At 46.7% G+C, this 27,418-nt stretch overlaps 1 protein-coding gene across 1 annotated transcript in view; it reads right to left on the bottom strand.

Moving 5' to 3' along the window:
* The window catches only part of LOC144506947 (cysteine-rich motor neuron 1 protein-like), a 240,546-nt gene that overhangs the window by 152,303 nt on the left and 60,825 nt on the right, over positions 1–27,418 (bottom strand). The window contains exon 2 of the mRNA XM_078233359.1: positions 20,790–20,957. Within this exon, the coding sequence (XP_078089485.1) occupies positions 20,790–20,957 (168 nt within the window). The remainder of the gene's footprint in view (positions 1–20,789; positions 20,958–27,418) is intronic.

Here is a 27,418-nt window from a genome sequence, read left to right as displayed (position 1 = left end):
TGTGCGGACTTGCGTGAATGAGAAAGTTCTATATACAGAATGTTTCTTTTGAAAAAAAACCCCACAATTTTCCTGCATTTGGAATTTTGTTTAGAAGTGTTTTTCATTTTTTTCTAGTCTACTTTTCGTTTTGAGAAAAATGAAATTATTAACCAGTTAATAATGAGCCTATAGAGTCTGATAAAAAGGAGGAAGGATGAATGAAAAATGATCATAATTGTTACTAATTAGTGCTATTTGACTTCAGACAATTCAAATACCAGACGGATGTGGAGGCTTTGGAGAGGTTACAGAAAAGATTTACCAGGATGTTGCCTGGCATGGAGGGCATTAGCTATGAGGAGAGGTTGGAGAAACTTGTTTTGTTCTCAGTGGGAGGACGGAGGTTGAGGGGGTGACCTGAAAGAAGTCTACAAGATTGAGGGGCATGGACAGATTGGATAGTCAGAAACTTTTTCCCAGGGTGGAAGAGTCAATTACTAAGGGGCACAGGTTTAAAGGAGATGCAAGTTTTTTTACACAGAGGGTGGTGGGTGCCTGGGGAGGTAGCGGAAGCAGATACAATAGTGACTTTTAAGGGCGTCTTGACAAATACATGAATAGGATGGGAATGGAGCGATATGGTGCCCGGAAGGGTAGGGGGTTTTAGTTCAGTCGGGCAGCATGGTCGGTGCAGGCTTGGAGGGCCGAAGGGCCTGTTCCTGTGCTGTAATTTTCTTTGTTCGTTGTAAATATGAACAACAACATCTCGAATGTGCTAGAAACTAGGCGTGGTCATGAATCATCATTGCTGTTCAATTGCTGCAGACACAATGGACGGGACTTTACGGTCTCGGTCGTCCTGAAACCATAAAGTCCCGCCTGAGGTCAACAGACCTTTCTATTGTCCGCCCCTCGCCCGCTCCGATTCCCGTGGCGGCTGGGACGGTAACATTCCAGTGAATTACTTTGCTTTTGTTGAATAGCAGTACTGATTCTTACCTAATGATTCTGATATGTAATTATCCTAGATATTGAAATATTCCAAGATTGTATTGAACTGGAATGAGTTGAGACTTGTTAAAAAGTTGATTTGATTTATTATTGTCACATGTATTGAGACACAGTGAAAACTATTGCTTCTTGCACGCTACACAGACAAAGCATATCGTTTATCGAGTACATCGGGGAGAAGGAAAGGAGAGGGTACAGAATGTCATGTTACAATCGTAGCTAGGGTGTAGAGAAAGATCAACTTAATATAAGGTAGGTCCATTCAAAAGTCGGATGGCAGCAGGGAAGATGATATCCTTGAGTCGGTTGGTTTGTGATCTCAAACTTATGTATCTTTTTCCCGAAGGAAGGTGGTGGAAGAGACTAATTCTGCACAAGTACCACGAAAGAGACCTGATGGACACTGAATGATTTTATTTCTTTCTCTCTCTTCCCTTTGTCAAAGGGCATACTGGAACAGTAGCTAAGGACTGAGATTGGGTGCAAGTCTAAGTGCAAATCACTTGTGTTCCACGTAAGAGTGTTGGCTGAAGCATCTCTTAACAGTTGTGAGTGGGAGAAGCAGAGCAGTTCCATTTTCGAAGATCATAATTGCCACCGTACTTAAAGCAGATTCATGTAGAACACTGAGCGTCAAACCAAAGTGTTGGGAGTGTTCCCTTTTTAGCTTTTTTTCCCCCCTTTTGAGTTGGTTCATAGAACCATAGAATCCCTACAGTGCAGAAAGAGGCCATTCAGCCCATCGAGCCTGCACCAACAACAATCCCACCCAGGACCTATCCCTGTTACTCCACACATTTACCCTACTAATCCCCCTGACACTGAGGGGCAATTTAGCATGGCCAATCCACCTAACCCGCACATCTTTGGATTGTGGGAAGAGACCGGAGCACCCAGAGGAAACCCATGCAGAGACGAGGAGAACGTGCAAACTCCAACACCGACAGTGACTCAAGCCGGGAATCGAACCTGGGTCCTTGGCGCTGTGAGGCAGCAGTGCTAACCACTGTGCCACCGTTACTCTAATTCTCAAGAGCCTGCCGCAGACTGCTGTAACAAATGTACACCAGCATGTTTTCATTTATCGTGCCTTTACATTACTATTGTCAAGTGAACATCTATCTACATGTGATAGAGAAGACTCTGGCTGTTGCACGAATGAGCGAGAACACTTTGATGAGCGACCAAATTTGATTTCTTTCAGGGAGCACATTCCACAACTCTGCTGAGGATAGTTTTCTTTGTGGCCAAAGAAATCCTATTCTGTTTTTATTAAAAATATCATGAGATTTTTACTGGTGCTTTGAGATTGTGATCCAGAATCTCATCAGTATTGCACCAAACAGTACTAATCATGACCTTTCATATCAGATTTAAATTGTACAGTCATAGAATCCCTTCAGCGCAGAAGGAGGCCATTCGGCCCATCGAGTCTGCACCGACCACAATCCCACCCAGGCCCTATCCCCGTAACCTCACATATTTACCCTACTAATCCCCCTGATTCTAAGGGACAATTTAGGATGGCAAGTGGCACAGTGGTCATGCTCCAGGGACCCAGGTTCAATTCCAGCCTTGGGTGACTGCCTGTGTGGAGTTTGCACGTTCTCCCCATGTTGCGTGGGTTTCCTCCGGGTGCTCCAGTTTCCTCCCACAGTCCAAAGATGTGCAGTGGATCAGCCATGCTCAATTGCCCCTTATTATCAAGGGGACTAGCAGGGTAAGTAGGTGGGGATAAGGCCTGGGTGGGATCATTGTCAGTGCAGGCTTGATGGGCCAAATGGTCTCCTTCTGCACAGTAGGGATTCTATGATTCAATCAACTTAACCTGCACACTCTTTGGAGTGTGGGAGGAAACCGGAGCACCTGAAGGAAACCCACGCAGACACGGGGAGAATGTGGATACCCCACACAGACAGTGATCCGAGGCTGGAATTGAATCCGGGTCCCTGGGGTTGCGAGGCAGCAGTGCTAACCACTGTGCCACCGTGCTGCCCATTTTGCCATCATTTATATTTCACTGCAAAGCTCCACAATATGTATGCAAAATGTGGGATAATCTGCATCTTTTACCAATCAGATATAAACTAATATTTTACAATGAGATAAACCAACATTATGATTCAACTTTACAAATATCTAGACAGTTCATTTTATCCACTTGGTTCACATTGTAATGTTGTACTGCAGACTATCTAGGTCAACTCATACCGGTAATTCCATCTCAAGTTTGATCCTAATTGGTTTCTGGACAGAGTTCTTTCCGATCTGCTTCCTGTACAACTTTGCGAACTCGTGTCTCTGACAGAAGCTTCTGTTTTGATGGATTGCCCATTCTCTGAACCCATCTTAGCCATGGAACTAGCCACAGCACTATGATTCCAGCAGCTGCCTGCTAGATCAATCTATTTTCAGTAAATATTGGGTGAGTGCCATTTTCTAACCCAGAAAGCTAAACAGACCTCATCTAGCCCACCCATCACTGACGAGCAGTAGCAATTGTCAACTGCAATGGTTGTGAGTGCCTTCTATTTCCTGGTATAGGTATGTAGGGGATTTTCACAGTAACTTCATTGCAGTGACACTAAGAAATAAACTTTAAACTTAGGTTAAGCAATTCTTCTATTTTTCGAAGACTTAACTAATTGGTCCAAAGATGTGCGTGTTAGGTGGATTGGCCACACTGAATTGACCCGAGTGTCGGGGGGACTATCCAGGGTAAATGCATGGGTTGTGGGAATAAGGCGTGGATGGGATTGTGGTCGGTGCAGACTCAATGGCCCGAATGGCCTCCTTCTGCACTGTAGTATTCTATAATTCTATGATTTCTCCTTCACTCAGGCAAGGAACGGCACGGTGGCACAGTGGTTAGCACTGCTGCGTCACAGCGCCAGGGACCTGGGTTCAATTCCCGGCTTGGGTCACTGTCTGTGCAGAGTTTGCACGTTCTCCCCGTGTCTGCGTGGGTTTCCTCCGGGTGCTCCGGTTTCCTTCCACAGTCCAAAGACATGCTGGTTAGGTGCATTGGCCATGCTTAATTCTCCCTCAGTGTACCCGAACAGGCGCTGGAGTGTATCGACTGGAGGATTTTCACAGTAACTTCATTGCAGTGTTAATGTAAACCAACTTGTGACAATAATAAATAAACTTTATTTTAAAAAGTAGATATCAGTTGCTTTAAATGTTTGAAATGTAAAAAGGATATTATAAATTTGGGAGTTAAAATTCTTGCACGTAACAGGCAGGATATTTTTTAATTCATTCATGGGACATGGGCGTCGCTGGCTGGTCAGCATTTATTGCCCATCCCTACTTGTCCGAGAGCAGTTGAGAGTCAACCACATTGCTGTGGTTCTGGAGTCACATGTAGGCCAGACCAGGTAAGGACGGCAGATTTCCTTCCCTAAAGGGCATCAGTGAACCAGATGGGGTTTTCTGACAATCGACAATGGTTTCATGGTCATCAGTAGATTCTTAATTCCAAATTTTTTTTTATTGAATTCCAATTCCACCATCTGCTGTGGTGGGATTCAGACCCGGGTCCCCAGAACATTAGCTGTGATTCTGGATTAATAGTGTCGTGATAATACCACTGGGCCATCACCTCCCCTTAACTGGCAGGGATGAGAATGTGCAAGAGTGAATAATGGATAAAGGAGCAACATGAAACAGCAACTATTCGAAACGGAAACTGGAAAATGCTGGAAAACGCAGGAGGTCTGGCAGCATCCGTGAAGTGAGAAGTAGGTGACGGGATTCTCTGGCCTCCCCGCAGTGTTTTTCTCGGTGAGGGGAGGTGGCGTACCACTCACTGGTCACGGGATCCTCTCGTCCCGCCGCTGTCAGTGAGAATTCCCATTGAAGCCACCCCACTCTGCAGGGAAACGCGCCCGGGGGAGGTGGGGGCAGTGCCATCTGCGGGATCAGAGAATCCCATAGGCACAAACAACCGGAGAACTCTGGCCAGAGTTAACGTTTCGAGTCTGTCTGATTCTTCCTCGGAGCTAAAGAGTGTTCGGAACTTTCCACATATCTGGGTCAAATTTGTGTCTGCGACAGAATGTTTGTAGCGGGAAGTTCAGTGTCTAAAACTGTGATCCATTCTAATCTCGTGATCGAGTAATCCAACAGACACGATTAAACAACACTACTGCTGCCTTGACATTGGAATGGGCTGATGGGATGTTACAGTAAACAAGATGGCGGCTATGCTATCATTAGCACAACCTGGTTCCCACTGATTACTTCAAATATTTCCTGAGGGAAATGATTTTTTCTTTATCTGAATATTATTTGTCTAAAATTAAAGGGGGTGCGGGTCGCACTGTTGGCTAGATGGCTAGCACGCGCTTCAGCCAACAAGGGTTCAATTTCTTTCATTTGATTTATTATTGTCACATATATTAATAGAATCATAGAATCATAGAAACCCTACAGTGCAGAAGGAGGCCATTCGGCCCATCGAGTCTGCACCGACCACAATCCCACCCAGGCCCTACCCCCACACATTTTACCCACTAATCCCTCTAACCTACACATCTCAGGGGCAATTTTTAACCTGGCCAATCAACCTAACCCGCACATCTTTGGACTGTGGGAGGAAACCGGAGCACCCGGAGGAAACCCACGCAGACACGAGGAGAATGTGCAAACTCCACACAGACAGTGACCCGAGCCGGGAATCGAACCCGGGACCCTGGAGCTGTGAAGCAGCAGTGCTAACCACTGTGCTACCGTGCCGCCCCGTGAATATCCAGTGAAAAGTAGTTTTTCTTGCAGGCTGTACAGACAAAGCATGCCGTTCATAAAGAAGGGAAGGAAAGAGTGCAGAACATAGTGTTACAGTCATAGCTAGGGTGTAGAGAAAGATCAGCTGAGTGTGAGGTAGGTCCATTCAAAAGTCTGGTGGCAGCAGGGAAGAAGCTGTTCTTGAGTCGGTTGGTACATTACCTCAGACTTTTGTATCTTTTTACCTACGGAAGAAGGTGGAAGAGAGAATGTCTGGGCTGGCGTGGGGTGCTTTATTATGCTGGCTGCTTTTCCAGGGCAGCGGGGAGTGTAGAGTTCAATGGATGGGAGGCTGGTTTGCATGATTGACTGGGCTTCATTCACGACCCTTTGTAGTTCCTTGCTGTCTAGGGCAGAGCAGAAGCCATTCCAAGCTGTGAGGCAACCAGAATGGATGCTTTCTATGACTTCCCATGTTGGGTAGGCTTGGCACCTGCCTCCTCACCTGCCCAAACGCTTGATGCGGACTGGATGGCCCTTGAGTTTGACAACCAATTATCTCTCTCTATTAGAGAGACACTTTGGCTCCCTCCTGGCTGCAGCTAATTACCGCCCTGCCTAAAATGAGGTTTCCCTTCATTCTTTCGTAGGATGTGGGTGTCACGGATCGGGCCAGCATTTGTTGCCCATCCCCGATTGCCTTTGGAAGGCAGTTGAGAGTCAACCACATTGCTGTGGCTCTGGAGTCACATGTATGCCAGACCGGCTAAATTGCCCCTTAACATCGGGGGGGGATCAGCAGGGTAAATCTGTGAGGTGATGGGGATAGGGCCTGGGTGGGATTGTTGTCGGTGCAGGCTCGATGGGCCAAATGGCCTCCCCCTGCACTGTAGAGATTCTATGATTCTTTCTTAACAATTGCCTCTGGCCCCAAATGGCCTGTTTATCTTTGCATTTTCCTTGAAAAAGCTTATACTCATTAATTTTTTATCATTAGACAAGTCACAAATTTCACATCTCCTGTCAAAAACCAGATTCAAATCACAAGCAAAGGGACTTTAAGGTTCTTAGGGTATCTCTCATGCCCCAAGAATGAAAAAAATAATAAGTCATCAACTGGGGTAAGAAGTGTAAATAGAGTTGGTTTGAATATTTTCGATTGGTTAAATAGGATCATTCACGATCCTCTGGAACAAACCCCCACACTCTCCTTCCAGCGAAACTCAGGCCTCGAGTTGGACCAGAGATGGTTTTCTAACCTGCCTTTCTTGGCAAAACAACAGATTCTTAACCAAAAGGAAAGCAGAGCTGCCAACAATCTGTGCGCTGCCGCTGAGGCCGGAATCATGAAAGCTGTGAAAATGCTTGCATGCCATCTGCCAAGGTGCTGGTGGGGTTAGGCCCCATCTGGGGATGTTCAGCTGGGTTTTGAGGGAAAAGGCAAACTCATTCAGCATTCTCTTTTCCACCAGAGGTGAACAGAATTCAGTTGTGATGACTGAAAACTTGCTGAAATCATGAGAAGTGCCCGACTCTCTCCTTCATATTTTCACGTTATCTTTTTACTGCCATGACTATAGATTCCAGTGCAGAAGGAGGCCATTCAGCCCATCGTGCCTGCACCAACCACAATCCCACCCTATCCCCGTAGCCCCACATATTTACCCTGCTGATCCCCCAGACACGAGGGACGATTTAGGATGGCCAATCAACCTACCCCGCACATCTTTGGACTGAGAGGGGAAACTGGAGCACCCAGAGGAAACCCACGCAGACACGGGGAGAATGTGCAAACTCCACAAAGATAGTGACCCGAGGCCGGAATCGAACCCGAGTCCCTGGCGCTGTGAGGCAGCAGTGCTAACCACTGTGCCACCGTGCCGCACTGGGCATTTAAAAATATCTCTATTACTTTAGCCCCATTAAAAATATCAGGCTCTTTTATCCTCGTCAAGATAACTGGCTGTGTGTTTCACTCTCATAGAATCCCTACAGTGCAGGAGGAGGCCATTTAAGTTTAAGTTTTTATTTATTAGTCACAAACAAGTAGGCTTACATTAACACTGCAATGAAGTTTCTGTGAAAATCCCCTAGTCGCCACACTCTGCCACCTGTTCAGGTACGCTGAGGGAGAATTTAGCATGGCCAATACACCTAACCAGCACGTCTTTCGGACTGTGGGAGGAAGCCGGAGCACCCGGAGGAAACCCACGCAGACACGGGGAGAATGTGCAAACTCCACACAGAACAGTGACCCAAGCTGGGAATTGAACCCGGGTACCTGGCGCTGCGAGGCAGCAGTGCTAACCATTGTGCCACCGTTCTACAATGATACCAAAGTTTATCTCATTTAACTATTCGAAACACAGTCTTAACTGACAATTAACTATACATTTCCAAAAAAACCAACTGCTTTTGTTCAGGGAATAGCACCTGATTGAATTAGCAGATCAGAAAGTTCAAACTCCATGGAATATTTTGTTATCCCACAACGTGGCTTTCTGTGAGAAATAGAATATCCCAATGGATTTTATTTCCATTATAGCACTGAGACCCATTGGTAATCAGCAGATCTTTAAGATTTGATATGCATTATATTTATTTACACAAATACTGCAAAAATAGAAATGTTTTTGTCTCAATGGATTATGAAGTGATGGTTTGTTCTGAAAGATTACCAAATAGGGCAGAAGCTTGAAGTTCCTGCAGGATCTCACCATAACAAATATGTGTCCTTTCCTTGAGAAAACTGCACGATAGTGGGGAAAGGAATCCAACCTCAACAAGGCAACATCGCACAAACAGTCCCCCAAGGGCTTGTGCGAGCAAGGTCTGTACTATTAGACGTGAACACTGAGAAATTGAATAAAACCCTGGAGTGGCACGGTGGCACAGTGGTCAGCACTGCTGCCTCACAGCACCAGGCACCCGGGTTCGATTCCCGGCTTGGGTCACTGTGTGGAGTTTGCACATTCTCCCCGTGTCTGCATGGGTTTCCTCCGGGTGCTCCGGTTTCCTCCAAAGATGTGTAGGTTAGATGGATTGACCAGGCCCCTTCGTGTGCCAAAATGTGTAAATTAGGGGGATTAGTGGGGTATGCACATGGGGTTACAGTGATAAGGCCTGGGTAAGATGCTCTGTCAGAGAGTCAGGGCAGACTCGTTGGGCCGAATGGCCCGCTCTGCAGTGTAGGCGTTCTATGATTCTACAGGGTTTGATTGGAAATCCAGTGATCTATTTGTTTACGCACTGATTCTCCCTCCCGTTCCAGCCACTGGCTTACACAGCTGGCCAATTCTTAGCAGACCAATAGTACAATAGCCAAATACCTTCCTCTATCACCTCATTACTAACATGCCCCTGTATGGCTGATCAAACATAAAACCGAACGCCTTGGTGAGCAATCTATAGAGAAAAGAGACAATTTATGACGTCTGGCTGCTCAGAAGATGCTTATCATAATCCTCAGGCATTTCTTTCTGCTATGTTGTTATGTTAAGATCCACGCAGCTCAGTTCAACAATTTTTATAAGACTAGTTAAGCAAAAGACTATGTCAGTGAGGCCAAGGTGAGGATTTTCAGAGAGTAGAATCCATAGAATCCCAACAATGCAGAAGGAGGCCAATCGGCCCATCGAACCTGCACTGACAACAATCCCACCCAGGTCCTATCCACATAACCCCATGTATTTACCCTAGCTAGTCCCCCTGACACTAAGGGGCAATTTAGCCTGGCCAATCCACCTAACCCGCACATCTTTGGAGTGTGGGAGGAAACCGGAGCACCCGGAGGAAACCCACGCAGACACGGGGAGAATGTGCAAACTCCGCACAGCAGTGACCCAAGCCGGGAATCGAACCCGGGTCCCTGGCGCTGTGAGGCAGCAGTGCTAACCACTGCGCCGCCCCAATTGGATTGAATTGGAAATTGATTTTTTAGAGCAAGCAAGGAATGGATTCAGGTTTGCCCGGTCCACTCTCAGCATTGGCTTTCTAACTTTAAGGACGGAATTTTAAAAAAGGACACATTAAATCCTGTTAATACTCCTATCAATGTAGTCAGCAGCGAAAAGGCATGTCAGAGGGCGGCACGGTAGCACAGTGGTTAGCGCTGCTGCTTCACAGCTCCAGGGACCCGGGTTCGATTCCCGGCTTGGGTCACTGTCTGTGTGGAGTTTGCACATTCTCCTCATGTCTGCGTGGGTTTCCTCCGGGTGCTCCGGTTTCCTCCCACAGTCCAAAGATGTGCGGGTTAGGTTGATTGGCCATGATAAATTGGCCCTTAGTGTCCTGAGATGCATAGGTTAGAGGGATTAGTGGGTAAATATGTAGGGATATGGGGGTAGGGCCTGGGTGGGATTGTGGTCGGTGCAGACTCGATGGGCCGAATGGCCTCTTTCTGTACTGTAGGGATTCTATGATTCACAGAACCGCTCCCAATAATACGACTCAGTCCTGGATCCTGTGGCAGAACACTGTTGAATGTGAAATCTCATTTGTTATTGAAAAAGTGATACATTGCAAGGTGTATTGCCCACATACACCAAAGATTTCAACCTTTTTCCTCTGTTGGTGCCAAGTGTTGAGCTGCCAGTCATTCCGAAAAGTGGCCAAACCGTAAGTATCCCGACAAAAGGCCACTGTTTGCTTTTTCTAACATTTGATTCCAGTCTGCCCATTGAAAGAAGCTGGTCTTTGTGGAAGGGAATACTCTAAAGGTAGCAAGGTTACTGGTGGAATCCGTTCCTGTAGAATGACTTCAGGCATGTGTCTCAATCCATCAACTTTAAAAAAAAATCATTTGTGGGACATGGGTGTCGCTGGCTGGCCAGCATTTATTGCCCATCCCTAGTTGCCCCAGAGGGCAGTTGAGAGTCAACCACATTGCTGTGGCTCTGGAGTCACATGTAGGCCAGACCGGGTAAGGATGGCCGACTTCCTTCCCTCAAGGACATTAGTGAAGCAGATGGGTTTTTACAACAATCGACGATGGTTTCACGGTCATCAGTAGATTCTTAATTCCAGATTTTTTTGACTTGAATTAAAATTCCACCATCTGCCGTGGTGGGATTCGAACCCGAGTCCCCAGAACATTAGCTGAGTTTCTGGATTAATAGTTTAGCGATAATACCACTAGGCCATCACCTCCCCGTCCACTGCTGTCCATTTGATGTCCTGCATCTCTGCTATTCAGAGACGCAGGACATCAAATGCACAGCAAACTCTGATCAAGAGTCCCAGCAAGCTTTGCAAAGTGACAATCGTTAAAAAGAAAGTGCCACAATACTGCAGTGAGAGGTTTGGACATCATCGTGTAGCCCAGTAAAGAATACTGAGGAAGTTGTCCCCTCGCAGGCTAACACATCCTGGGATAAACATTCTGCACCAATTGAATCCTGATGCCCTGAGAGAATTTCACTGAGTTTTTCCATCTTTGCCAATCGACTCCATCTTATTAAAATGGATACAGTCTGTTTTATTATCTCATGGCTCCTTCGTGAAACTATGTAGCCGTACAGAGCATTGGTAAGACAACATGGAATCCATAGAACCTCTACAGTGCAGGAAGAGGCCATTTGGCCTATCGAGTCTGCACCGACTCTCCAAAAGAGAGACCTGGCCCTCCCCTCCGTCCTATCCCCATTACCTCACGCACTTACCCTGGGTAATCCACCGAGCCTACACATTTTTGTGGCTGAGCCGACTTCTCCCAGAATGTTCCTCTGCTGCCTCTGTGGGATGCTCTTCCTGCTGTTTATCACTCGGGGGAGGGGGGGGGGTCTTCTGCTACCCACTTTTCAGTCGAGGTGACTGAGCCAACTTCTCCCAGAATGCATCTCTGCCACCCATTCTCCATTTTACCTCGGCTAAGTCCTCCCACATCTCTCTCTCCCAGTTTGCCACATCACTCTCAGCACTGATTAAAATTTCTCTCCAATGCTCACAACGCAATTCTACTTCTCATAATATGCCTTTAAGGATAAGCAGCATGACATCACTGGAAGGGAAGTGTGTCACGTGATCCAGTCTCAGTTTCACTTTGGCCGGGGAGCTGAACACAGCACAGACAGCCGCTGCTGCCGATGTCTTCAAGCTTCCTATCCGTGTATATATGTTCACATGTGCCTGGTCTCAATAAATAAACCCACAACATGTTTACAGAATCCTGTATGAGTGATTGGTGCATTTATATCATTATACAAACACAACACTAGTATCAGTCAGATTTCTGATGGAGTAATCAAGTTAGACTAGTTACTATAAAAGGTCACATTTCTTATTTTTTTACAAAAATGTTTGCTTGTTTTGTCCCCCCCATAAAGTGGTGAGCATCACAACAGCACAAACATCGGGCGGGATTCTTCAATCTTGTCCAGACGCTGCCAGCGAGAAGGGAGAATTTGGCATTCCGGCTAAAACTCCATGCATTTTCAGCGGCACTGGAGAATCCCAGCTGCCAACAGGGACAGACATTTTTCAGGCGATTGTGCCTCGAAGAATTGTGAAAAATACACCGACATATTCACCCTCGCACAGGGGAGATATAGAACAACAACTTGCATTGATATAGCCTCTTCGATGTGGTAAAATGTCCTCAGGCAACCCACAGGAGTGCAATCTGACAAGGATTAGCATTGAGCTCAAGGAGACGACATTCGGGCAGTTGGGCCAAAGAGGTTAAAAGTTAAGTTACAAGAAGTCGTCTCACAACACCAGGTTAAAGTCCAACAGGTTAATTGGAATCAAAATCCCCTAGTCGCCACACTCCAGCGCCTGTTCGGGTACACTGAGGAGGAATGACCAGTGCAACTAACCCACACGTCTTTCAGACTTGTGGGTTAGTTGGGCTTGGACTTTGTTGACCCTCGAATAATTGAGGATGCTTCCTGGAGAAGAGGTTTAAGAGGGAGGGAATTCCAAAGTTTGGGACCTAGGCAGCTTAAGACGGATGTACACCACAAAGATCTCTTTCTTCATGTACGCTGAGTTGATAAGCAGCAAGCTCAGGACATGGTGCAGCATATATACATCCTTGACAAAAGGCCTCATTTATGCCAATTCTACGACAAACAGAAATTTCTAGAACACATCTGAAATACTTTGTGGAACGCAATGACTCACTTCGGTTTTCACAAACTTGCAAAACAAACAAATCAGGGGGTTTTGGCAGGTATGTGCTTGTTATTATAATGTGGAGATGCCGGCGTTGGACTGGGGTAAACACAGTAAGACGTCTAACAACACCAGGTTAAAGTCCAACAGGTTTATTTGGTAGCAAACGCCACTAGCTTTCGGAACGTGCTGCTCCTTCATCAGGTGGAGTGGGAGATCTGCTCACAAACAGGTCAAGAGTTTTACCAACACCACGTTAAAGTCCAACAGGTTGACTGACGAAGGAGCAGCGCTCCGAAAGCTAATGGTATTTGCTACTGAATAAACCTGTTGGACTTTAACCTGGTGTTGTTAAAACTCTTACTGTGTTTACCCCAGTCCAACGCCCGCATCTCCACATCAAACAGGGCATACAGAGACACAACCTCAATTTACAGAATAATGATTAGAATGTGAGTCTTTACAGCTAATCAAGTCTTAAAGGTACAGACAATGTGAGTGGAGAGAGCATTAAGCACAGGTTAAAGAGATGTGTATTGTCTCCAGACAGGACAGCTAGTGAGATTTTGCAAGTCCAGGGGGCAAGCAGTGGGAGTTACAGATCGTGTGACATGAACCTAAGATCCCGGTTGAGGCTGTCCTCGTGTGTGCGGAACTTGGCTATCAGACTCTGCTCAGCGACTCTGCGTTGTCGTGTGTCGTGAAGGCACCTTGGAGAACGCTGACCCGAAGATCAGAGGCCAAATGCCCGTGACCGCTGAACTGCTCCCCAACAGGAAGAAAACAGTCTTGCCTGGTGATTGTCGAGCGGTGTTCATTCATCCGTTGTCGTAGAGAAAAGAATAGAATTGGACTCCTCCGGAAGGCCGCTGCCCTCGACCTGACATGTATGCCCAAGCCATCAGGAGGTGCGTCAACACCAAATTCATCAGCCGCACTCACAAGACAGCCCCGAACATCACCCAAGCACAACGCAACGCCATCCACGCTCTCAAGACCAACCGCAACATTGTCATCAAACCAGCAGACAAAGGAGGGGCCATCGTCATACTGAACAGAACGGATTACTGCAAAGAAGTGTACCGACAACTGAACAACGAGGAACACTACAGACAGTTACCCGCAGATCCGACCAAAGAACACACCCGTCAACTCAACACTCTGATCAAGACCTTTGATCCGGACCTTCAGAGCACCCTCCGTGCTCTCATCCCACGTACTCCCTGCGTTGGAGATCTCTACTGCCTCCCGAAGATACACAAGGCAAACACACCCGGCCGTCCCATCATATCGGGCAATGGGACCCTGTGCGAGAACCTCTGGCTACGTCGAGGGCATCCTGAAACCCATTGTACAAAGAACCCCCAGCTTTTGTCGCGACACTACGGACTTCCTACAGAAACTCAGCACACATGGAGCAGTTGAACCAGGAGCACTCCTCGTCACAATGGATGTCTCGGCACTCTACAACAGCATCCCCCACGATGATGGCATTGCTGCAACTACCTCAGTACTCTACGCCGACAACTGACAGTTTCCAGATTTTACAACTCATCCGCTTCATCCTGGACCACAATGTCTTCACCCTCAACAACCAGTTCTTCATCTAGACACACTGAACAGCCATGGGGACCAAATTTGCACCTCAATATGCCAACATCTTCATGCACAGGTTCGAACAAGACTTCTTCACCGCACTGGACCTTCAACCGATGCTATACACTAGATACATCGATGACATTTTCTTTCTTTGGACTCATGGTGAACAATCACTGAAACAACTATATGATGACATCAACAAGTTCCATCCCACCATCAGACTCACCATGGACTACTCTCCGGAATCAGTTGCATTCTTGGACACACGCATCTCCATTAAGGACGGTCACCTCAGCACCTCACTGTACCGCAAGCCTATGGATAACCTCATGATGCTCCACTTCTCCAGCTTCCACCCTAAACACGTTAAAGAAGCCATCCCCTACGGACATGCCCTCCGTATACACAGGATCTGCTCGGATGAGGAGGATCGCAACAGACACCTCCAGACGCTGAAAGATGCCCTCATAAGAACAAGGGATATGGCGCTCGACTCATCGATCGACAGTTCCGACGTGCCACAGCAAAAAACCGCACCGACCTCCTCAGAAGACAAACACGGGACATGGTGGACAGAGTACCCTTCGTCATCCAGTACTTCCCCAGAGCAGAGAAACTACGACATCTCCTCTGGAGCCTTCAACATGTCATTGATGAAGACGAACACCTCGCCAAGGCCATCCCCACACCCCCACTTCTTGCCTTCAAACAACCGCACAACCTCAAACAGACCATTGTCCGCAGCAAACTACCCAGCCTTCAGGAGCACAGTGACCACGACACCACACAACCCTGCCACAGCAACCTCTGCAAGACGTGCCGGATCATCGACACGGATGCCATCATCTCACATGAGAACACCATCCACCAGGTACACAGTACATACTCGGCCAACATTGTCTACCTGATACGCTGCAGGAAAGGATGTCCCGAGGCATGGTACATTGGGGAAACCATGCAGACGCTACGACAACAGAAAAATGAACACCGCTCGACAATCACCAGTCAAGACTGTTCTCTTCCTGTTGGGGAGCACTTCAGCAGTCACGGGCATTCGGCCTCTGATCTTCGGGTAAGCGTTCTCCAAGGCGGCCTTCACGACACACGACAGCGCAGGGTCGCTGAGCAGAAACTGATAGCCAAGTTCCGCACACATGAGTACGGCCTCAACCGGGATCTTGGGTTCATGTCACACTATCTGTAACTCCCACAACTTGCCTGGACTTACAAAATCTCACTAGCTGTCCTGTCTGGAGACAATACACATCTCTTTAACCTGTGCTTAATGCTCTCTCCACTCACATTGTCTGTAACTTTAAGACTTGATTAGCTGTAACGACTCACATTCCAATCCTTATTCTGTAAATTGAGTTTGTGTCTTTGTGCCCTATTTGTGAACAGAACTCCCACTCACCTGACGAAGGAGCAGCGCTCCGAAAGCTAGTGGCGTTTGCTACCAAATAAACCTGTTGGACTTTAACCTGGTGTTGTGAGACTTGTTATTAGAAACAGGACATTTACTTTTGTGCTCTATCCAGAGTGGAAGCAAATATTTGGTTCGGAGAATTTTTTCCATTGTTTAAACAGGGGAGCTGACTTCACCAAGGCCCACGAGCGAAGAGGGAAAGACCAACTGGTCCAGTGCACTCCCACCTCATTCAGCCATGAAGAAGCTGGAAAGCACCATTACCCCTCACCCATCCCGCAAGGAGATAGTCATCTGCAAGTGGAGGACATTCCCCTGTCTACAACAATGGCGACAAAGTGGAAATAATCAAGAGCTTCAAGTTTTTAGGTGTCCAGATCACCAACAACCTGTCCTGGTCCCCCCACACTGATACCTCTACTTTCTCAGGAGGTTAAGGAAATTTGGCATGTCCGCTATGATTCTCACCAATTTTTACAGATGCACCATAGAAAGCATCCTTTCCAGATGTATCACAGCTTGGTATGACTCCTGCTCTGTCCAAGTCCGCAAGAAACTACTAACGGTTGTGAATGTAACCCAGTTCATCACACAAACCAGTCTCCCATCCACTAACTCTGTCTACACTTCGCGCTGCCTCAGAAAAGCAGCCAGCATAATCTAGGACCCACACACCCTGGACATTCTCTCTTCCACCTTCTTCCATCGGGAAAAAGATACAGAAGCCTGAGATCATGTACCAACCGACTCAAGAACAGCTTCTTCTCTGCTGCCGTTAGACTTTTAAATGGACTTGGCTTGCATTAAGTTGATCTTTCTCTACACCCTCGCTATGACTGTAACACTACATTCTGCACTCTCTCCTTTCCTTCTCTCGTGTACTCTACGAAAGATATGTTTTGTCTGCATAGCACACAAGAAACAACACTTTTCACTGTATCCCAATACATGTGACAATAATAAATCAAATATTGTCACATAAACCCTCCAGAAAACTAGGCCAATTAGAATAATAGAATTCCTACAGTGCAGAAGCAGACCATTTGGTTCATTATCCGATGGAACATCCCACCCAGACCCAATTCCCTTAATCTCATGTATTTATCTAAATCCCTTTTATCGACACATGATGGGACAAGGAGGAGCAAGTTAGTACGGCCAATCCACCCAACCTACCAGAGCACCCGGAGGAAACCCACGCAGACATGGGGAGAATGTGTAGACTCTGCACAAACAGTGACCCAAGCCGGGAATCGAACCCGGGTCCCTGGCGCTGTGAGGCAGCAGTGCAAACCACCATGCCACCCAATCCAAGGATTCAAGATTTGTGGATTTTAAGAAGCACCATCTGAGGAACAGTGGATATATGAGAAGCAGTTAAATAATGGTGCCAGAGAGGGCACAATAGCAGTAACCCAGTCCAAAGACGTGTGGGTTAGGTGCATTGGCCATGCTAAATTGCCCCTTAGTGTCCCGGGATGCGTAGGTTAGAGGGATTAGCGGGGTAAATATGTGGGGTTACAGGGATTGGGCCTTGGTGGGAGTGTTGTTGATGTAGTCTCGATGGGCCAAATGGCCTCCCTCTGCACTGTAGGGATTCTATATACATTGGGGTTGCAATAAGTAATGGGGAGGTGAAATAAATATCCCAAATTGTATAGAAAATGCATTTGATGAGTAATAATTATTTTTTACAATTACGTGTATATTTTAACCGAATTGCAATACATTAAGAAGCGTATTGTAGGAAGGTGTGAATAACAACACCACACAAGGTGTTTTTTTTTTAGACCCTATTCTGAATTATCAGTCTGGTACGGACATCGACATGTAATTAAAAGCAGAGAACTGAAGTCGTGCGGGGAAAGGTTACTCCGCGTGCATTCATCAAGAATTTCTGTTGCACCATCTGTCAACAAGAATCTCATTGTGGCCGTTCCAGGCAGAACTTAATTCAAACTGTGGGTGAACGTGTACCCCCCACCCCCCCAACACCCCTCCCCCCACCAACACATCTCCCCACCACTGCCCCGGCCTAATGTTCATTGCAGACCACAATGAGCCTTATTTAGTATATCAGGTTGAAACAAACTTGAATGGAACACCAAAAACTGTAACAAGACATTCTTTTCAATATTCTCTACAGGGGGAAATTAAGCCGCTCACATTGAGAGGCTGTCAGAATGAATATCTCAATGCGCAAGATGCTTTCAAGATCTAGACATGGATACTTTAAGTGAAGGTTACTTGGCCTGTTTTCCATGCTTCCCCCTTTGACAAGTTTATCCTGTGCATGCCCACACAAGTGCCTTTGTGCAAGTGTACCTGTGTGTGTATTTCTCACATACTCTCGCCCTAGTTCAGTTCCTGTTTAAACTTTGTTCAGTAATGTCTTCTGGCTCTGCTCAATCGTCCAGGCTTTGGACACAAACTCATCCATTCTCCTCACAGTCCCGAAGACGTGCAGGTTAGGTGGATTGGCCATGGTAAATTGACCCGCACTCGCCCCGAAACCGGAAAATCCCACCCGAGGTCAACGGACATTTCCATGGTCCACCCCTCGCCCACGACGATTCCAGTTGTGGGCAGAACGGAAAAATCTGCTCCTCAGTGTCTCAAGATGTGTAAATTAGGTGAATTGGCCATGGTAAGTGTGTGGGGTTACAGGGACAGGGTAGGGGAGAGGGCCTGGGTCAGATACTCTGTCAGAGAGTCAGTGCAGACTCGATGGGCTGAATAGCCTCTTCTGCACTGTATGGATTCTATGATCCTATTGTAGGGATTCTATGATTCTACTGTAGTTTAAAGCTTTAACAGATCATAAAATCATAGAATCACGACAGTGCAGGTAGAGGCCATTCGGCCCATTGAGTCTGTACCGGCAACAATCCTACCCAGGCCCCATCCCTATAACCCCATGTATTTACCCTGCTAATCTCCCTGACACTAAGGGGCAATTAGGCATAGCCAATTAACCTAACCCGCACATCTTTGGACCATGGGAGGAAACCGGAGCACCCGGAGGAAACCCACGCAGACACGGGGAGAACACGCAAGCTCCACAGAGACAGTTATCCGAGACTGGAATTGAACCTGGCTCCCTGGCATTGTGAGGCAGCAATGCTATCCACTGTGCCATTGTTTTGCCCCATGTGATATGCTGATATGTAATGTAGATGATGATGTACTACTGAGAGAGAGGTTGGAACTCCATATCTAGGAGCAACATGCCTACTCTGTGACCTGTTTGGATATAGCATTAATAAACAAGTGTTATATATTAAAGCATGTGTATATTATATATATATATACATATATATACACAACATATATATATACCAAAGGCAGTAGTAGAGGCAGGAACAATTTTGTCTTTTAAAAAGCATTTAGACAGTTATATGGGTAAGATGGGTGTAGAGGGATATGGGCCAAATGCGGGCAATTGGGACTAGCTTAGTGGTAAAAAAGGGCAGCATGGACAAGTTGGGCCAAAGGGCCTGTTTCCATGCTGTAAATCTCTATGATTCTATGTCTATCAACCATGTTCCGCGTATAAGAGTCCACAGATAGAAGGACCACTTCAGAAGCCCTACCTACTTTGATTTGTGTTCCCAACAGTTCCTGCTTTAGCTTCAGCTAAATGAACACCGCTCGACAATCACCAGGCAAGACTGTTCTCTTCCTGTGGGGGAGCACTTCAGCAGTCACGGGCATTCAGCCTCTGATCTTCAGGTAAGCGTTCTCCAAGGCGGCCTTCACGACACACGACAGCGCAGAGTCGCTGAGCAGAAACTGATAGCCAAGTTCCGCACACATGAGGACAGCCTAAACCGGGATGTTGGATTTATGTCACATTATCAGTAACCCCCACAGCTTGCCTCCTGGACTTGCAGGCTATCCTGTCTGGAGACAATACACATCTCTTTAACCTGTGCTTAATGCTCCCTCCACCCACATTGTCTGTATCTTTAAGATCTGGTTGGCTGTAGGGATTTGCATTCTAATCAGTATTCTGTAACTTGATTTTGTGTCTCTGTGCACTGTTTGAGAGCACATTTCCACTCCATCTGACAAAGGAGCAGCGCTCCAAAAGCTAATGGTATTTGCTACCAAATAAACCTGTTGGACTTTAACCTGGTGTTGTTAAAACTCTTACTGTGTTCACCCCAGTCCAACGCCGGCATCTCCACATCTTAGTTTTAGCTATGCAGCATCTGTGGTATAATACTAAAATATTATAAGTGATTTTATATCTATGTTGGCCATGGACAGCAGATACCTCTTCATATTGCCGCAACAAAGGCTGAATAAACTATTTCAAAGCAACACAAAAGGACATTCCATTCCACAAGTTACTTTTAAAAAGGTAGCTTAACGACTCAACAATAATTGGTCGGCAAATCTACAATCACATTCACAACCTTAGACAAACTAGCAAGAAACAAAACAACTGCATCAGTTCTAGGGGCAGGGAGCGAGAAAATGAGATCTACAATTTTCTAAAGAGTGAAGCAAAAATTCTAAGTGATATTTTTTCACCAGTTATTCCACAAAGCCACTGCAACAAAGGAAGCTAAAATAAACTGCTTAAAGCACGTAGCTTAATGACTACCGAAGCTCTCCCGGCATCACACTACCACGAGTGTCAAAGGCAAATCTATAGCCCGCAAGAGCTAAGGTAAAACTCCAGTCCCGTTGGAAAATTTTCCATTGGGATATTTATTTTCTTCCGCAGGTTATACAAGGATACACAGAAGAGATTGGCTAGAAAACGAGGTACTTAGTGGGCCATTTTCACTGTGCAGAGTTCATTACACGTACTGATTGGTTTATATTGATGTCATTATCTAACCACGTATCCAACATGCAAAAAAATGAATTCGTACAACCTCCTGCAGAGTGCTCATCCGCGATTGCAAACTGATTGTACCTGGGACATGTCCTGAGGAAGCAGTACAGGCATCCAGATCAGGGTACGTGAACAGGTTGACACAGGAGCGTGCGACTTCACAGACACACTGCCTATTCAGCAGGTTACAGCCAGAGATCTCGGGACACAGGTCGTGTTGTGGTACCACATCTTCAATAAATTCTATCTCTGCAGGAGGAAGGAAAAATTGCAATTACAGATCTGGAGCACAATGCAGATGCTAAACATCAGCCATTCTTTACAGTGCTTATATTCATAGATACATAGAATCCCGACAGCGCATAGAACAAAGAGAACAAAGAACAATACAGCACAGGAACAGGCCCTTCAGCCCACCAAGCCGGAGCCAAAACACAGTTTCTATCCCTCTGTTCAACTCTAGTTCATGTGTCTATCAAGATACACCTTGAATGTTGCTAACGTGAAGAGGAGGCCACTTGGCCCTTCGAATCTGCACCAACTCTCTGACAGAGTATCTTACTCAGGCCCTCCCCCCGACCCTATCCCCGTACCCCCACACATTTGCCATGGCTAATCCATCTAACCCATACATCTTTGGATACTAAGGGGCAATTTAGCATGGCCAATCCATCTAACCTACACATCTTTGGACGCTAAGGGGCAATTTAGCATAGGCAATCTACCTAACTTGCACATCTTTGGACACTAAGGGACAATTTAGTATGGCCAATCCACCGAACCGGGACATCTTTGGACTGTGGGAGGAAACCGGAGCACCCGGAGGAAACCCACGCAGACACAGGGAGTATGTGCTAACTCCATAAAGTCACCTGAGGCCAGAATTGAGGCAGCAGTGCTAACCACTGTGCTTAATCTTTGCAAGGTTGAAATTACAAGAATGAAACATTGTTTAAATTCTTCAACTATCAACTATGGAAGGGGTTCCATAAATGTGCGTCGCAATGCCACCCTGAGGGGATGGCAGAGGTCACGTTTGGGGTCGTGGGTTATCCCTCCTGGAAGAGCACTGACGACCGTGGGGAGATGATGGCCCATTCTGTTGGCTCTGATCGGACAACACTGGACCGATGCTCCTATACAGGACGGGCTAGATGCCGAGGCCAAAATGATCTATAACTTCCAGAAGCACCTCTGGCGGCGAGTTCGAGTGGGCTCAGGATGTCTGTGCGCTAACTCAGGCCACTGAATTTCCGACTGAGGGAAAAACCGGGGTCTCCTGGTGTGAGTCTGGTGGGCGAGTGGCAGATTTAAACTTTGCATTTCCCATACAGGCACCTTACCCCAGGGTAACAACTCTGCTTCACATGGAAGACAGGATGGTGAGTGAGTGGGGTAGTTGGAAAGAGGTCTGTCTGTGTGTGTGCGTCTGTGCGCACGCATGCATGTGGAGGTGGGCAAAAGAGGGAGAGGGCCTTCACCGAGTCTTCTGTCACCAGGGAATATGGAGAGCATGGCTTTTTAAAATTTATTCACTCATGGGACATGGGCGTCGCTGGCTGACCAGCAATTATTGCCCATTCCTAGTTGCTCAAGAGTCAACCACATTGCAGTGGCTCTGGAGTCACGTAGGCCAGGCCAAGGATGGACGGCAGATTTCCTTTTCTAAAGGACATTAGTGAATGAAGTGTGGTTTTACGACAATGGCTTCATGGTCATCAGTAGATTCTTAATTGCAGATTTTAAACAAAATTGAATTCTAATTCCACTATCTGCTGTGGTGGGATTCGAACCCGGGTCCCCAGAACATTAGCTTAGGATCTGGATTAAAAGTCTCGTGATAATACCACTAGGCCATCACCTCACCGATGTAGGCTAAAACCTACACAAGAATATAAAGTAATAAGCATTTTTACAAGGTTCTTTAAAACAGATTTTAATATTTATTTGATGCATTATATCTTGATCTATAATACACAAACTTTAGTAATTATATACGGAGTGTTACTATTGCGGTTTTGTTTTTGCTGGCATCCGGGTCTCCACGATTGCCAGCAATCTGTCACTTGATGCTGAAATAAACACCCACATTGCGAAAGTTGCAGCTGTTGTGTCCAAGCTGAGTAAGCGAGCGGGAAACAAAAACAACCTGAGAACGCCAAATTGTGAGTCGACCCAGCCAATGACCTCAGCGCACCCCTCTAACTGGGCAACGTACGCCAAGCCGGGGAAATTACTGGGGAGTGGCACGGTGGCACAGTGGTTAGCACTGCTGCCCCACAGCACCAGGGACCTGGGTTCGATTCCCGGCTTGGGTCACTGTCTGTGTGGAGTCTGCACGTTCTCCCCGTGTCTGCGTGGGTTTCCTCGGGGTGCTCCGGTCTCCTCCCACAGTCCAAAAGATGTGCTGGTTAGGTGCATTGGCCGTGCTAAGTTCTTTCTCAGGTGTACCCGAACAGGCGCCGGAGTGTGGCGACTAGGGGATTTTCATAGTAACTTCATTGCAGTGTTAATGTCAGCTGATTTGTGACACTAATAAACAAACCGAGAAATCTTCGCTGCCTCAGATATCTCTTCAGCATCTCCTGGCAGGATGAGGTCACCAACTCAGAGCTCTGGGGCGTGCTGGTTCCATCAGGACACACTCATTCCGAAACATCTACCTCCGCACTGCCTCGGCAATGTTAATGTTGCCGTATACCCAAAGACCGTCTGTACAGTCAACTGGGACACGACCTCACGGGTGTCCATGCCTCCACCACAAGGACACTTCCAAACAAGATAAGTTTATGTTTCAGTTTATTTATTAGTGCCACAAGTAGGCTCACATTAACACCGCAATGAAGTTACTGTGAAAATCCTCTAGCCGCCACACTTCGGCACCTGATGTGAAGGTGGCGGCCATTGCTGACAGCTGTGATCTCTTGAGGCTGACAATTTGGAAGAGGTGAGAAAGTTCAGCCGGTTGAGAAGAGGACCCAGGGAAAACAGAGGCCAGCGAAACGGACACCTTCTGTCTTCCTCTCCAGTAAAGGTGGCAGAGACTGCCACGCCAGAGAGGAGCCCCGGCGATATTTAACCCAGGCCACCACCATAGCACAAACCATCATCTTGCATTGTGGAAAGCTGCCACCAGTGCCAAGTGGAGCTCCCATTTCTTTCTTTGAGCAAGAGTGACAACATGTTTTGGGACCAATTCCCTATCTAGGGTTATAAGCTCATCGACTTCAATACTTGGAACCCAGAGTACAATACTTGTAGTCGTTTGGTAGATGGTGGTGATGGTGTTCCCATACTTCTGTTGCCTTTATTGTTCCAGGTGGTAGAGCCGTGGGTTTGTAAGGTGCTGTCGGAGGGCTTTGATTAATTGGTGCACTGGAACTTGCAAATGGTACACCACTGCCACTATGGAGGAAGTGGGACAGCACGGTGGCACAGTGGTTAGCACTGCTGCCTCACAGCGCCAGGGACCCGAGTATTGTTGGGTCTTGAACTTGAGTTTTGCTGAAGAAAGAAAGACATCTTTTGTTGAAGCTTTTCATCTTGCACTCATCAGGAGAATCACATCGCATTCTTGCGACTGTCCTGATGAGTACAAGATGAAAAACTTTGGCAAAAATTGTCCCTTCTTTAAAGCAATACTACAATACTTGTGCTCAGTTAATTTATAAGTTAACACTGGAACAAGTAAAAGTTGTTTTGAAGGTTTGAGAGAGCAGGTACATTTAGGAAGACAAATTTACGGTTACACCGCATAGAATTTAATTCTGAAGGGACTCTTTCAAGGTGACAACTGTTCTTTTCAGACCAAAATTTACCTAGTGTAAACAGAGGTTTGACTTCCTCAATGGTACAAAGTAGTCATTGAAAACGTCAGCCTTGATGTTCAACAATCTTACCAACACCGAATCTACCACTGACTCAATTCCGGTGGGGATTAGCATTGCACAGAACCTCTAACTGGACTGCTCAAGTACTGTGACTCCTAGAGCAGCCTTCGCGACCTTCCATGTCGTATACCCAAAGACCGTCTGTACAGTCAACTGGGACACGACCTCACGGGTGTCCATGCCTCCGCCACAATGAGCGGCCTTCGCAACACACGACGCCGCAGAGTCGCTGAGCCGAAACTGATAGCCAAGTTCCGCACACACGAGGACGGCCTCAACCGGGATATTGGGTTCATGTCACACTATTTGTAACCCCCACAGTTGCCTGGGCCTGCAGAGTTTCACTGGCTGTCTTGTCTGGAGACAATACACATCTTTTTAGCCTGTCTTGATGCTCTCTCCACTCACGTTGTTTTGTTTCTTAAAGACTTGATTAGTTGTAAGTATTCGCATTCCAACCATTATTCATGTAATTTGAGTCTGTGTCTTTATATGCCCTGTTTGTGAACAGAATTCCCACTCACCTGAAGAAGGGGCTTGGAGCTCCGAAAGCTTGTGTGGCTTTTGCTACCAAATAAACCTGTTGGACTTTAACCTGGTGTTGTTAAACTTCTTACTCCTAGAGCAGACCAGAGGCCAGGAATTCTGTGATGAGTATCTCACCTCAGCTTCTCAAAATCTGTCCACTATCTTTACAAATGTGTAGGTTAGGGGAATTTACGAGGAGGTTATGGGGATAGGGTGGAGTGGGCCTAGGTAAGATGCTCTGTCGGAGAGTCGGTGCAGACTTCATGGGCCAAATGATGTCCTTCTGCACTATATGGATTCTATGATCTATAAGTCACAAGTCTAGTGGACTGAATGCAGCTCCAGTAACATTCAACAAACTCAACGTTCCAGAACAAAGAAGCCCACTCGATCAGTACCCAAGTTACCACCTAACATTGATTTATTAGTGTCACAAGTAGGCTTACATTAACACTGCAATGAAGTTACTGTGAAACTCCCTTAGTCACCACACTGAGGGAGAATTTAGCATGGCCAATGCATCTAACCAGCACGTCTTTTGGAGTGTGGGAGGAAACCGGAGCACCCGAAGGAAACCCACGCAGACACGGGAAGATTGTGCAAACTCTGCACAGGCAGTGACCCGAGCCGGGAATCGAACCCGGGTCCCTGGCACTGTGAGTCATGATGTGGAGATGCCGGCATTGGACTGGGGTAAACACAGTAAGAAGTCTCACAACACCAGGTTAAAGTCCAACAGGTTTATTTGGTAGCAAAAGCCACTAGCTTTCGGAGGGCTGCTCCTTCGTCAGGTTAGTGGGATTTCAGTTCACAAAGCAGCAGTGCTAACCATTGTGCCACCGTGCTGCCCCACTCCCTCCACAGTGGCAGCGGTGTACCAGCTGCAAGTTGCGCTGCAACACTTCATCAAAGCCCTCCGACAGCACTTTGCAAACCCTATATCTACCACCTAGAACAATAAAGGCAGCAGAAGCATGGGAACATCATCACCGCCATCTGCCAGTGTGCCTCCAAGCCACAGACCATCCTGCCTTGGAACTACATCGCCAGTCCTTCTCTGTGGCTGCAATAAAACACTAGAACTCTCTCCCGCTCTGCGTATATTTCTGCCACAAGGACTGCAGAGATTCAAGGAGGTGTCTCACCATCACCCCAAGGGAAATTCAAATGGACAATAAATATTGGCCTTGTCAACAGCACTAGGGAATTCATGAAAATAACGTCCCGGGCAATCAGAAGAAGTGGTAAATTTGTTCGCAAAGATATTCCATTCATAACGGGGCAGCACAGTGGTTAGCGCTGCTACCTTGCAGTGCCAGGGATCCGGGCTCGATTCCCAGCTAGGGACACTGTCTGTGTGGAGTTTGTACATTCTCCCGGTGTCTGCGTGGGTTTCCTCCCACAGTCCAAAGATGTGCGGATTAGGTGGATTGTCTATGCTCAAGTGCCTCTTAGTGTCAGGGGCCTAGCAAGGGTAAATGTATGGGGATAGGGCCTGAGTGGGGTTGTGGTCGGTGCAGGCTTGATGGGCCAAATGGCCTCCTTCTGCATTGTAGGTTTTCTATGAGAGAGTTCTTAACGATATTCAGCTCCAAGAAGGATCCAGAATGCCCCCAGAACTTAAGGCAGGAAATGAATGCTTACATTCAATAAAAAGCAAATAAAGGTCATATTAGGAGCAAATTGTCATTTTGCTGAGCGACAAACAGATGCGGGAAGGTTTTGCCGCATACCAATTTAATCAACAAGCATCTGAAACTTTGATTAGAGGAGAAAGTGGCTTAAACACCAAGGGAACAGTTTTAAAATGCACAATACATCTTGGAATCCATTAAAAGTAATCACAGATAATGCAGCATTATGAATTGTTTGAAGCAAAACTTTCTCTTTCATTTTCTCATGGGATGTGGGCATCACTGGCAAGGCCAGCATTTGTTGCCCGTCCCCCATTGCCCTTGAGTAGTTTGCTGGGCTATTTCAGAGGGTAGTTATGAGTCAACCACATTGCTGCGGGTCTGCATTCACAAGTAGGCCAGGTTAAGGACAGCAGATTTGCTTCCCGAAAGGACACGAGATGGGTGCTCACAATGATTCATAATGCTTTGTGGATCCATTACTGAGACTTTACAATTCCATATTTATTAATCGGTAAATTTAAATTCTACCAGTCCCGTGGTGGCATTTGAATCTGGGGTCTCTGGATTTCCAGGCCAGTGATATTATCAGAATGCCACCAACACTTCTGACAGAGTATTGCAGCAAAAGCCAATTTTGAGCCCCAAATTGTATTGC

Source organism: Mustelus asterias, chromosome 18 (assembly GCF_964213995.1).
Source record: "Mustelus asterias chromosome 18, sMusAst1.hap1.1, whole genome shotgun sequence".
Classification (NCBI taxonomy): Eukaryota; Metazoa; Chordata; class Chondrichthyes; order Carcharhiniformes; family Triakidae; genus Mustelus; species Mustelus asterias.
Note: the sequence above shows the minus strand (reverse complement) of the source record. Positions and strands in the feature narration are given on the sequence as shown.